Source organism: Corylus avellana, chromosome ca4, assembly GCF_901000735.1.
Source record: "Corylus avellana chromosome ca4, CavTom2PMs-1.0".
Taxonomy (NCBI): Eukaryota; Viridiplantae; Streptophyta; class Magnoliopsida; order Fagales; family Betulaceae; genus Corylus; species Corylus avellana.
In genome coordinates, this window is record NC_081544.1 from 2,242,670 (window position 1) to 2,254,700 (window position 12,031).

At 36.0% G+C, this 12,031-nt stretch overlaps 2 protein-coding genes across 5 annotated transcripts; one reads left to right on the plus strand and one right to left on the minus strand.

Moving 5' to 3' along the window:
- Nucleotides 1–650: 650 nt before the first annotated feature.
- LOC132180061 (serine hydroxymethyltransferase 3, chloroplastic-like) lies at nt 651–6,660 on the plus strand. 4 transcript variants are annotated; one of them, XM_059592906.1, is made up of 6 exons: nt 651–1,993; nt 3,705–3,900; nt 3,998–4,172; nt 4,666–4,788; nt 4,993–5,097; nt 6,560–6,660. In XM_059592906.1, exons 1-6 carry the CDS (start codon nt 1,783–1,785, stop codon nt 6,572–6,574), a joined length of 825 nt encoding a protein of 274 aa, XP_059448889.1. In that variant the 5' UTR covers nt 651–1,782; the 3' UTR covers nt 6,575–6,660. The 4 variants fall into 4 exon arrangements, with proteins under 4 accessions (XP_059448889.1, XP_059448888.1, XP_059448890.1 ...); XM_059592905.1 differs by lacking the exon at nt 6,560–6,660 and adding an exon at nt 5,894–6,278; XM_059592908.1 differs by lacking the exons at nt 651–1,993; nt 6,560–6,660 and adding exons at nt 3,282–3,528; nt 5,894–6,278.
- Nucleotides 6,661–6,663: 3 nt separating this feature from the next.
- On the minus strand, nt 6,664–7,718 carry LOC132177223 (uncharacterized protein At4g06744-like). Its single transcript, XM_059589476.1, has 2 exons — nt 6,763–7,718; nt 6,664–6,673 (listed from the first exon to the last, which is right to left on the minus strand). The coding sequence occupies exons 1-2, from the start codon at nt 7,716–7,718 to the stop codon at nt 6,664–6,666; spliced, it is 966 nt and encodes a 321-aa protein (XP_059445459.1).
- Between the last annotated feature and the right edge of the window lie 4,313 nt (nt 7,719–12,031).

Consider the following 12,031-nt stretch of genomic DNA (forward strand, 5'->3'; position numbering starts at 1 on the left):
TTTGTATTTTTTGTTTTTTCATTTGTGGGTTTGTTTCTACCCGGGTTTATGGGTTTGTTATCCTTAATGACATATCATGTTCTGTGTTCAGCAATCCCCCCCCTCCCCTCCCTCAACCTCTTCTTGATGGTTGTTGTTACCTAACAAAAGTACTGGTAGAGTTAAAGGATATTACGAAGGTCATATCCCTATCTATGTCCCTTTTTGGGGTCTAGGTAGTATTGAAGGGTCTCAAGAGTCAAGACGATTATGCCCTTGTCCGTATCCTCCATTTTAGTGTTTTAGCCACTTTATGCTGACAATTTCTTGGCTTTTGCCTAAGCTATAGAGGTCCAAATCTTTTATGGTTTATTGGGATTGTTGGACCTATTGCCTATTTTATGTTTACAATTTCGGCACTTTTTTTTTTTTTTTAGGTAACCCCTTTTTATGTAATAGAAATATAGAATGTTCTTATAAAAAAAATAATTGATAAAAAAAAAAAAAACCTATTTTTTATACAATACTCATATGATATATGTAATTTGTTTTTTTTTTTTTTGACATGTCCACACAAGGGAATGGAGAAGGGAATTCGAACTAATGACCTCCGCTTCATGAAACGTGATCCACAACCGACTGAGTTACCCCTTGGGGATTTATGTGTAAGCCTTGGTGGTTCATAAAATTTAGGTTAACTATTTTTGTTACAATTAATATCACATTTTGGAATTCATTTCGTGATAAATCGCGACCTATTGCCTATTTCAATATCAATTCATTTTTAGGGATTGAACCAAAAAAGAATTTAAGCTTCTTTTCGGACAGGAAAGAGGATGTCCCTTTGTTAATGGGCTATATTTGGGCCTATAGAACGGTTCTATAGGCCCAACCTCATATAAACTTGGACCTTAGTTCAACATCTTCTAGCCCTAATAATAAACATTAAACAACCCATCGCACGCCGGCCACTGCCCAACGCCGCCGTAGTTTGGGTTGCAATTCCTTATTGTTTTGTCTGTTTGGTTTGTTCCTTCAAGCAAGGTGAGATTTTTGCAAAAAAAAAAATTGATTTGTCTGTTTGGTTTGTTCCACTGCCCAAGCTCTGTTTTTGCAATTTTTGCTGAATTATTGTGTTTGATATTGATAGAGCAAATTTAGTGGGCCAATTTTTTCACTGATTGACCTTGCTTGGCCTTGCAATTTATGTTTGTTCCACTGCTCAAGAGAATGGATGAATAGTTATATGGGAATCAAATCGGAAAAGTCTTAATGAGAAGTAGGGGTGGCCATAGTTTCACAGTGAAAACCTCATGGGAGTGGGATGATATAAGTTGTTTTACGGTGTTTTCATCTCTATTTTATATAATGCTTTACGTAGTGATGTGGCATTTTCATTTTCATTGATTTTTTTTTTAAAAAAATTTCTTCGTCAAAAAGTGTGCATCTCTGCTTTTCAAAGAACTGGTGTTTAGCTCATACGCGAGAATCCGAGAAATTTTTTGACGAAGGTAGGCCTGTCTGCCTTAATCCTGTGATTGTCTACGGTATGATTTTACTTTTTCTCTCGAATATGCATATTTAAACAAATATTTATTTTATTTTATTTTTTATGTAAAATATGATTGTTTTGGTTCCTAGTTTTGTTTTTGGCTTTCAATCGATGATTGTATATGACCTTTTAATGCATATTTGTAGTTGTTCAATATGGCAGCAAATTAATATGCATTGGGTTGAGTTTTATGCTCATTCTTTTATTTGTAAGGTGTAGGAAGGGTGTGAAGTCTAGTATTCGACGCCAAGATGCAGGCTTGTAGTGGAGCTGCAGTGAGAGGTTCGGTTCAACAGCCTATTTGGACCAAGGGATCAAATTTTATTCCAAAAGGGTCCAGTGTTGTTGGATTTCCGCAACATGTAAAAGTCAATTCGATGAAAGCCTGTAGGTGTTCTTGTATTGAAGGAGGTTTGGTTACAGGGAGGCCACCTTCTTCTGTCTTTGTGCCTGAAATTGGAGGTAGCAGACTCTACAATAAATTTATGATAAAAAAAAAAAAATGTACTTTCCTTTTTGTATATTGTGTGTGAGTGTTTTGAGTTGTTGGAGGTGGCTCACATGAACGCTAAACGCCTCCTTAAGAAGAGGCGTGCATATATTTCCAGCAGTTATTGAAGTGGAAATGTGTCGCCATGCAGCAAATTATTGGCACAGAAAAGGATCGACTTTACGATTCTCTTGAAAAAGAACAGAAATACACCATGTGCATGTGTACACTTGTTTCTCTTTGGTTGTAGTCTGTAGGGAAAAGTTGATGGAATTATGAGGCCCAAATTGTGATGGTGACAAACGACAATATATATAAGATATTATCTACATCGATGTACGTAGTGATCCTTCTCCACTCAGTGGGAAAAATGTTTTCGTTCCATTCCAAAATGCCATACCCTTTAGGTCAAGTCGGAAACAGGACACAAAGGCTATGTGACTATCATCCGCAATCAACATCTGCAAACCATGTGATTTTTGTTTCATATTGATCAACTTGATATGAAAGTTTGTTCACTAGCTAGCAGACATGCACCTAGCTAATTGTAACTGGCAAGTAATTGGGTATATTCAGTCTGTGAAAAAACTTCATGAAGAATCCAAAACAAATGATTTGAAAAAGAAAAAAAATATTAAGGAAATTTTAGAAGAAGAAGAAGAAGAAGAAAAAGAAAAGGAAGTGTATTTGCAGCAAAACGAGACTATATATGATTCATCTGTTAATTGAGAGATTCTGCAATCTTTTTTTCTATTTTTTTAATTGACATTTCTTAATCTCCTTCCCAACGTACGTGCCTTTACTCTTTGGGTATTGTATCTTTTATTTCTTTCTATAATTAGCAATATGTAATTATGTTTAAGAAACCTTAAAATTTTGGCCTTCTTGGGAAACCAATGGTGGTTGGGGGTGGTTTCGGCAACCCCTAGGCTCCATGGGGGTGGCCAAGGGTGGTTTCAGCCACCCCCTAGGCACCAAAGCCACCCCCAATTTTTTTTTCTTTTTTTCATTTTTTTCTTTAAAAAAAAAAATTAAGTAGGTGCCACGTGTCAATATTTGATTGGTTCACGTAGACTTTCGTTAAGTCAACTAACGATCAACTGATAGAAGGACTCACTATAAATGTCGATGTTAGGAGAAGCATAAATTTGTCAAAAGTAGATTGGTGTTGACATACTGTCTTTATAACTATAGTGTGATGTTAAGTTTTATCTTGATGACATCAGGTTGCCGGTATTACCGGCCATCTTAAGTTAGAAACTGAGCTTTGTTCTACTTCTTGCATCTCTATCTGATCTGACTAGATAAGGATAGGTGTTTTTATTCTTATAGTTTTTCTTCAATTGGGTTCTGTCATCCTTTTGGAAATTTTATATATACTAATTTTGTACTTGTTGAGCACCTGTTTTTAGCATAGGCAAGAATGACTGTTATTTTCTTACAAGGATCTGATTCCATTGGCATACTCATTCATCTCTTGAGGTTCCTACTGACTATCTAATGATAGGTGTAAATAATAATTTCTGATAAAATTTGTGCTTTATTCACATATAGTGCATTCTGTTAATCAGAAGCATATGAAAAAATCAATCCTTACTGTTGATAATTAATAGCACACCATTGATTAGCAGGATTTAGTCAAGGCTGACTGTTTTGCGTGGAATTGCATGTTATGAAATATAGGTAATGGAAGCAACTTTGTAGACCATGGCTTGAGTGAAGCTGATCCTGAAGTCCGTTCAATAATTGACAAGGAGAAGGAGAGGCAGTTCAAAAGCCTTGAGCTTATTGCCTCAGAGAATTTTACGTCTCGAGCAGTGATGGAAGCAGTTGGCTCATGCCTGACAAACAAGTATTCTGAAGGACTACCAGGTAAAAGGTATATTTTGTTCATTTAAGGGAGGAGGTTACATTTTGTGTGTGTTTGTTTGAGTGTTTTTTATTTTTTTTGCTAATAGTTTTACTGTATAACTCAGGTACTATGGTGGCAATGAGTACATAGATGAGCTTGAGACACTGTGTCAACAAAGGGCTTTGGAAGCATTTCAAGTAGATGGAAAGAAGTGGGGTGTTGATGTTCAGCCGTTATCTTGTTCTCCTGCTAACTTTGAGGTTTATACGGCGATATTAAAGCCTCATGACAGGTTAATGGTAAATTGTTATCCTCACTTCACTTTAGCTTTTGTTGTTAGAATTCGCTCTCTTGGGATACATGGATTTACATATCTCTACTAGTAACTTAGGGTTTGGACTTACCCCATGGGGGGCATTTGTCTCATGGATTCATGACTCCTAAAAGACGGGTATCGGGCACATCAATTTATTTTGAGTCTATGCCTTATCGACTTGACGAATCTGCAGGTGTTGCAATTCTGTTCTCAAACTTGTTAAGGATAGAATGACTGATTCATTGACCGGGAGGTTAATTCCAACTTTGTTTAAATATGAAACTGGTCATGTTGATTATGACATGCTTGAAAAAACTGCTACTCTTTTTCGACCAAAACTCATTATTGCCGGTGCTAGTGCTTATCCTCGAGATTTTGACTGTCATTGCATGAGGAAGGTAAGGGTTTTAGGTTGTTACGCTTGTTTTCCAATAATATCTGTCTTGGGTTGGTAACTGACCTGTTTGATATTGCAGATTGCCGATGCTGTTGGTGCTTTTCTCATGATGGATATGGCTCACATTAGCGGACTTGTTGCTGCATCTGTTGTTGCTAATCCTTTCGAGTATTGTGATATTGTGACCACAGCAACACACAAGGTATGTGTCACATTCTTCCAATTTTACTATACGCTCCAATTCAGTTCTTTGGTTTTGGTTTCCTTACTTTTGGTGTAATTAAGTGACAACTGGATTTTGATCTGAGAGTGCTGATAAAATATCATCATTCTTCTGAAAATCTTGTACTATCTTTCTTGTAATGTGCACAAACGTGACCTGATAAATTTAGACATTTTTCTCCAGTCTTTAAGAGGTCCTAGAGGTGGCTTGATCTTCTTCAAGAAGGATACTGTTCTCGGAGTTGATTTAGAATCTGCCATCAACAATGCAGTTTTCCCAGGTATACAGGTCAGCTGGACTTTTCTCTTTTACTCTGTTATGAGAAGCTATCATTATTATTGATGTTGATGTTGATGTTGTTATATTCTTATTACTAATAGTATTACTATCGTTACCGTTGTTGTTGTTGTTACTTCTGTACCGTTCCATGTTTAGGGCCTTTCAACTTTTTGAAAATTACCTATCCAGGGAGGTCCTCAAAACCACACAATTGGAGGACTTGCAGTTTGCTTGAAAAAAAAAAAATGATTATGGTCATGTTTAAGTAAAATAGTCACAATTAGTCTCCTCCTCCAACCTTTTTCACTTGGAAAAAAAAGAAAAAAAACATATGGTGTCAATACAACCTTTTTTTGCTTAACGCGCTTTACGCAAAATGCTTGGTCTGGGTGTCTGGGAAATTTTAACCTAACATTAGTTTGAGGTTATCCATAGAATCCTAATCTTATCTTTTTTATTTTGATTAATTTATTATTGGTTCACTTATACGCGTGAGTGGTCCTAGCTAGCTAGTTTCTGTCTCGTACTTGAGTTGATGTTTCCTTTATTGCGCACTAGCTGTTCGAGTCTTTGACGGACCGAATAACAGGTCCCACAAACACAAACCTGCTTGTTGAGTCCTTTAGTTTAGAAGTTCTAGCCGATTAATGGGTCCATGATGTTAGTTTTCCTTATATTGTTCCTTGATTGTAGGAGTCTAATTCTACGTTGGAATCGATTTTAATTGGTTTATTGAATGAAGAAAAGCAAGTCATTTTTATCCACTATTTTCCTGCTCTGTTTCTTAATTGTCTTAAAATTTAAGTTTCCCTGCAGAGAGAATGCCCTTTTAACATAATATTTGACACCAAAAAGTGAAAATGAAAATGGAGCCAAACTAGTTTCTCCGACTGCTATTGATCCTGGAAATGTGGCGCCATTCAACCAATTATTGGCACAAAGAATGATCATCATCATAAGCATAAGCATAAGCAAGGGAACAGTAATGACTTAGACAACATTATGATTTATGAACGCTATCTGATGAATACAGTTTAGCAGGGAGCCAACAATCTTCAGCACTACACTATAAGAATTGGCATCTGATGGAGATGCCAAATTAGAACACACTGCCTTATTCATGACTTTTAGTCAATATATATACAGAGAACAGAAATATGTAAATGTAATATTACAAAAGGCCTCCCCCCATTAAAGCTCGAAAATCACGGCCTATGCGGTTTAAGAGCGCCATAGGAAAGTGGTGAAGGTGCTGGAACCGTCACTGGTTGATGATAGGACGAATCAAGAGGATCTGAATAATACTTATTCTTACAAGGAATGTAATTCATGTTCTTCTCGTTGCAGCGGTGGTTCCACATCTTGGAGAAAAATGCAGCACATTCACGTTTTGATTTCTGACATGGATGGTCTATAATGCAATTCTGTTTGACATCAAGATAATTTTTTTGGATCAATTTTCTGCATTCAGGGCCCACCTCGGTGAAGAAGTTGTTTGATAAATTGAAGACACCCAGGTTAGGCAGCTTGCAGATTTCATCCGGGACCGACCCATAGAACTGGTTCTCAGCCAGGTTAAGCACCTCTATTTTAGACAGGCACTGAAATGAGTGGGGTATTGGACCCGTCAATTGATTGATGCTCACGTCGAAAACGGTGGCGTGTTCCAGGTACCCAATCTCAAATGGCAAGCACCCTGTAAGCTTGTTGTTCAAGAAGAGCACCTCAATGAGGGTGTCCTTGGCGTTGCCAATGCTTGGCGGGATTGGCCCTGTGAACTTGTTGTTGGCAAAAGTGAGATAAAGGGCTGGCGTAGAGCCAAGATTATAAGGAAGATTCTGGTAAAAATTGTTGTTGTTGATAAAGATTACGTCCACGTCTAGCAAGAACACTTGGGGTGGAACCGTGCCTTGAAGATTGTTAAACCGGAGGTCCAAGAAGGTGAGCTGTTTGGCACGAAGAACTTCCATCGGGAACTGCCCTTCCAACTTGTTGTTGCTAAGATCTAGCTCGTAGAAGTATGGAAGCTTTGAGATATCCCTGGGGATGCCACCGGTGAAATTGTTGGAGTTCGCGTGGAACACGGTTATGTCCGGTAACATTTCAACGAACTTTGAGAGAAGGAGGCCGTCCTTACTACCACCTAAGTGAAAGCCGTTGAAGTCCACCGCAGCAAGTGCTCTTTGGTTGTACTTCGGAACAGTGGCGCAGGTTAAGCCGTTGAATTTGCATACGTCTTTATCTTTGCGATCCCATGAGGCCAATTTATTAAATGGGTCATGCTTGACTAGGTTTCTGAAACGTGTAAGTACGGGGTAGACTAATTGAAGTCGAGATAGGGGCGGCGGAGGTGGAGGCGGCGGAGGTGGGGGACATTCAGGTTCAGGAGGGGGAGGTGGAGGTGGCGATGGAGGTGGGGGACATTCAGGTTCAGGAGGGGGAGGAGGACAGTTTTCATTTTCAGGAGGAGGAGCAGGATAGTTGCTACCACCACCGCCGCCTATAATAATTTCCAATGCTTCCCTATTGGACCCAATAGCCGGATCGCCGGCACCCACCCCATAGAACAAGCACAAATGAAGCAAGAAAGTTGATAAGAAAAGTGAAGCAAAGAAAGAGATGGTGGCCATCACTTCTCTGTACACAGGACCTCTGAGAGTAGATAGAATAATGGGGATGTTTTTATAGAATGTGCATAGACTCCGGGAAAGTTGACACATGGATAAAAATAATTTCCTTACATACCCATCTGATTGGGCTTTCATTAGCTTAAATAAAATTGAATCTTACTTGCTGTTACAAAGAGATAATGGCATACTAATTAAATGTACACATTACAAAGAGATAATGACTTCTACGTTACAAAGAGATATTGAATCCTACAACAACTGTTACAAAGAGATACATTAAATTCAATTAACTACTTAACATAACGTCAAAAACAAATATCTTGGAGCAATAAACGAAGAGTTACGTCAATATCTCCCCCCTCACATGCCTCTATAGATGACAATTTGGTAAATCCTTGTCCGGTTTGGAAGTTGCTGCCCTCTCACTTTCGGCAGAAGACATGTTCTTGCAACTCTGTTCGATCGTCACTGCTTCCTCGCACTTTAGATTAAAATGATCATGTTGGTGTATTTTAACAAAAAATCATTATTTTTATTAATTTATTGTTACAATTTCATTATGAAATATTATGCACTCATACTGTTAGCTAAAATAGTTCAAAATTGGGAAAAATACACTTTACCCCACTGAATTATCCATCAATTTGTATTTTTAACCCTAATATTTAAAAAGTGACATTTTACTCTCCCAAACTTCCAAATTGTTGCAATTCAACCATTCTGACATTTTTTTTTCCCAAAATGCCCTCATCCTAAATTTAAAATAATAATAATAATAAATAAATAAAATTAAGAGGTGGCCGGTCTTGGCCACCCTCGGGCCCAATTGGGGTGGCCGGCCACCCCTTAATTTTTAAACCATAATTTGTGGTTTTCTTTTTCTTTTTCACATCAATTAAATCTGTCATAGAAATATTAGCAAGTTTAGATTAATTTGTGGTTTTTTTTTCTTTTTTTTTACAATTTTGTTATTTAATTCTTATGGTAACTTACAAATATTTGTCTATATACATAAGAGTGCTTTGCAACATTTGAACAAATATGTGTAGAATTAAAGACTACTTGATCTATGATATAATTAATAAGACCCCTAGAGTTTAAAGTGTACATGGCCGAGTCTTTGGAGGTAATTTCTCTTATTATTAGAAATATTATATGTCATTATCCATCCAAAATAATAATTTTACAAGGAAAATTATTATTTAAACTTGTAGAAGTAAATTTTTTTAAGTTTGGTATACAAGGAAAATTTGATGCCCAAAAGAAGAGAAAAGATAATATATATATATATATATATATATATATATATACCAAGAAATTTTTTATGCTTAAAAGAAGAGATAAGATTATCCAGGAAAGGGCAAGTTCCCCATGAGCCATTGGCTGCACTTGATTGAAGGGCGGCCAAATCACTTTTTTCGCAAAGAAAAGACATATATAATTGGAATTAACTTAATTTGTCCATTTGAGAAGATTAGCTCATAACTATAATAATAATATTAATTAAAAAAGACTTTGGGAGACTTGGGACTTGGGTCCTTTAGCCAATCCCATCAATCATCATTCATCATTCATTATGGACCCAGAGATTCTTCTTCTTTTTTATTTATTTTTTTCAATACAAAAGATCAATGTGGGAAGAATATCCACAACTTGGTAATTATAATTTAGTGCAATTGTTAACAAGCGCCATTCAATGAGACAAATAAATCAGAGGGCATAGAGATCGACATTCCATCTAATTCAATTTTTGCATCCGTTAAATACATTAATTTAAATTAAAAAAGTTAAAAATATATATAAAAAAAATGCCCTTTATTATTATTGAATAAAAACATAGGGGTGGTTCGCATCCACTTTTGCTTTTAGGGGTGGCCGAATCACCCACACGAACCCCTAATTTTGGTTTTGAGAGTGGCTAAGCCACCATAACAAATTTAAAGAAGAGGGCGGCCGAACCCTCCTCACTTTTTAAGTTTTTGTTTTTGTTTTTAGAGAAAACTTCACTGAAGACCCCTGAACTTTCACCCGATTTAATAAAACCCTTTAAATTTTAAAATCTCTCAATTTAATCTCTTGAACTTTCAATTACTCTCAATTTAGATCCCTCCATCAGATTTTAAACGTTACATGATGTTTATACCCTTGACTTTTGTATAAAATTTCAACTCCCAAAACGTTTTTTTTTATTTAAAAAAAAAAAAACAAAAATAAGGAATATTTTGGTCTTTTTGTATTTTAAACGGCTAAAATTGACGGAATGGTCCAAATTGAGAGTAATTGAAAGTTCAAGAGACTAAATTAAGAGATTTTGAAGTTTATGGGAGGTATTTCAAAACGGGTGAAAATTCGGAGGTCTTCAGTAAAACTTTCCCTTATTTTTATTTTCAATTTAGTTTTATTTTGATTTTTAACTTATTAATTATTTTAGTTTATATTAAAAAAAAAAAGAAAAAAAAATTAGTATTTAGGAAGTCCTAATGAACTTTTTTGTCAAAAAATTAAAGTTCAAGTGTCATTCTTAATAATTTAGAGGCCCAAAAAAAAAAAAGTAATAATTTAGGAACTAAAATATATTTTTTTCTAAATTTAATTATTTACTCAATCATTAGTTGGTAATAATTTTGAAGTGTTGCAGCCAATCCAAGGAATTGGCTTAAAGGTCTCCCCGACAATGCAATCATATAAAGAATGATCATGAGATAAAGAGCGTGGAAAAATTTGAAGGCTTCAAATTATTAGGGGGGTGTTTGGCAAATGGGATGGCCTAAACACTGTAGTTGATATTAATTGATGTGATAAAAAAGTAAGAATGTTTGGTATAAAAAATGAAAAAGTGATATGGAAAAGTGAAAAAGTTTTGTTTTGTAGTGATTTTTTTATTTGAATAATAATAAAAAGTGAATGATTTGATATTAAAAGTGAAAAAGTTAGAATGTTTTGATGTTGATTTTTTTGGGAAATGGTGATGAACAGTGTTTGGCCCATCCCCATTCCCATTACCAAACAAACCCTAGTGAAAGAAGGATCATGAGATTACCTAAGGTGCTGATGGAAGCACGAAGGAATGGTCCGTAGTACAATGAATCAACCAAATTGGCTTCATCACAGCCGCTGATAAAAATGATCATCACTAAGAATCCAATCAATCTTTTCGTATAGAAAAGTACATTTTATCCCCTCAAATTTTGGGATAATTTTTAATTCGACTTACAATGTTTAAATTTTTGTAATGTACCCCTCCGACTTGTAATTTTTTTTTTTTTCAATTCGATCATTGTTATCTCAAAATTTTCATATGAAAAAATGGAGTGGCCTTACCCTCATATATATATATATATATATATATATATATATTTAATAATTTATTGTATTTTTTATTTAATTATTTAAAAAATAATAATATTTTATTATTTTATATTGAGTGATCGGTGGGTGTTAGATGAAAATAAATAGCCAAAATTTCCAAAAAATTTGGTGTGCAATTCTCCCACTATTGCCGTGGAGAATAGTGGGAGGAACCGTAAAATTTTGCCTTCTTGGGAAACCAAATTAGTTGAAGAATCATGGCAAAGCAGTATTCCTTGCACAAGTTTGGCGTTTAGTGAACATTGTCAAACCTCAATCTTGTACAACAAGCTGTCAGGAGTGTCGGACATCAATAATTTATAAGGTTTGCTTTCTCTGAATGTGTGCTTGCAGGGCATTTCTTGGGCTACTTGCTTTTTAGGCGGGTCCCCTCCAATGAGGCAATGAGTTTGGCAATTTGCATCAGCAATGAATAGCTTCGTGTGAAAGAGTATTGGGTCCCTATTTTGTTCTGACAAGAGGTCGGGCATCATTTTGGGCAAGAGGTTCAAGCACCTATCTAGTTGCTCGGACAATTGCTCGAATAGGGTAGGGCCTGATGTTGTCGCGAATGAGGTTTGCTATTGCACATACGATAGTACAATATCATTGCACGGAATCTTGATCCTATTTTTTCTTATATGTACTTGCAAAGACTGATATGTATATGTGTCAACCTGATATTGATCAATAATCTTGAGAGGAAAGATCATTTTATTGATGTTAACTACATATTTTTTTTATAAACGGACCATAAGTCTGTAACGCCTAGGTTAAACCCCCTCCTCTTCTCTCTTGCACCACAAGAGGAAACCAATCTGAGGACCTCCCCTCTCTTCACCCTCTTCCTCCCTCTCTTGATGCTACCTTCAATGTCTGTCTGGTTAGATCTTTTTTTTGGCCCAATCTATCTCTTATGAGGCCTTAGCCATTGGCTTTAGCTGATCATGGCATCTACGCGCCTC

What these genes read in the sequence shown, in the direction of transcription:
- LOC132180061 (XM_059592905.1), top strand. Translation starts at nt 1,783, where the DNA reads ATGCAGGCTTGTAGTGGAGCTGCAGTGAGAGGTTCGGTTCAACAGCCT. An exon ending in CTTTGTGCCTGAAATTGGAG is followed by an intron (nt 1,994 to 3,704) that starts GTAGCAGACTCT and finishes TATGAAATATAG; the next exon opens with GTAATGGAAGCAACTTTGTA. An exon ending in GAAGGACTACCAGGTAAAAG is followed by an intron (nt 3,901 to 3,997) that starts GTATATTTTGTT and finishes TGTATAACTCAG; the next exon opens with GTACTATGGTGGCAATGAGT.
- LOC132177223 (XM_059589476.1), bottom strand. Translation starts at nt 7,718, where the DNA reads ATGGCCACCATCTCTTTCTTTGCTTCACTTTTCTTATCAACTTTCTTG.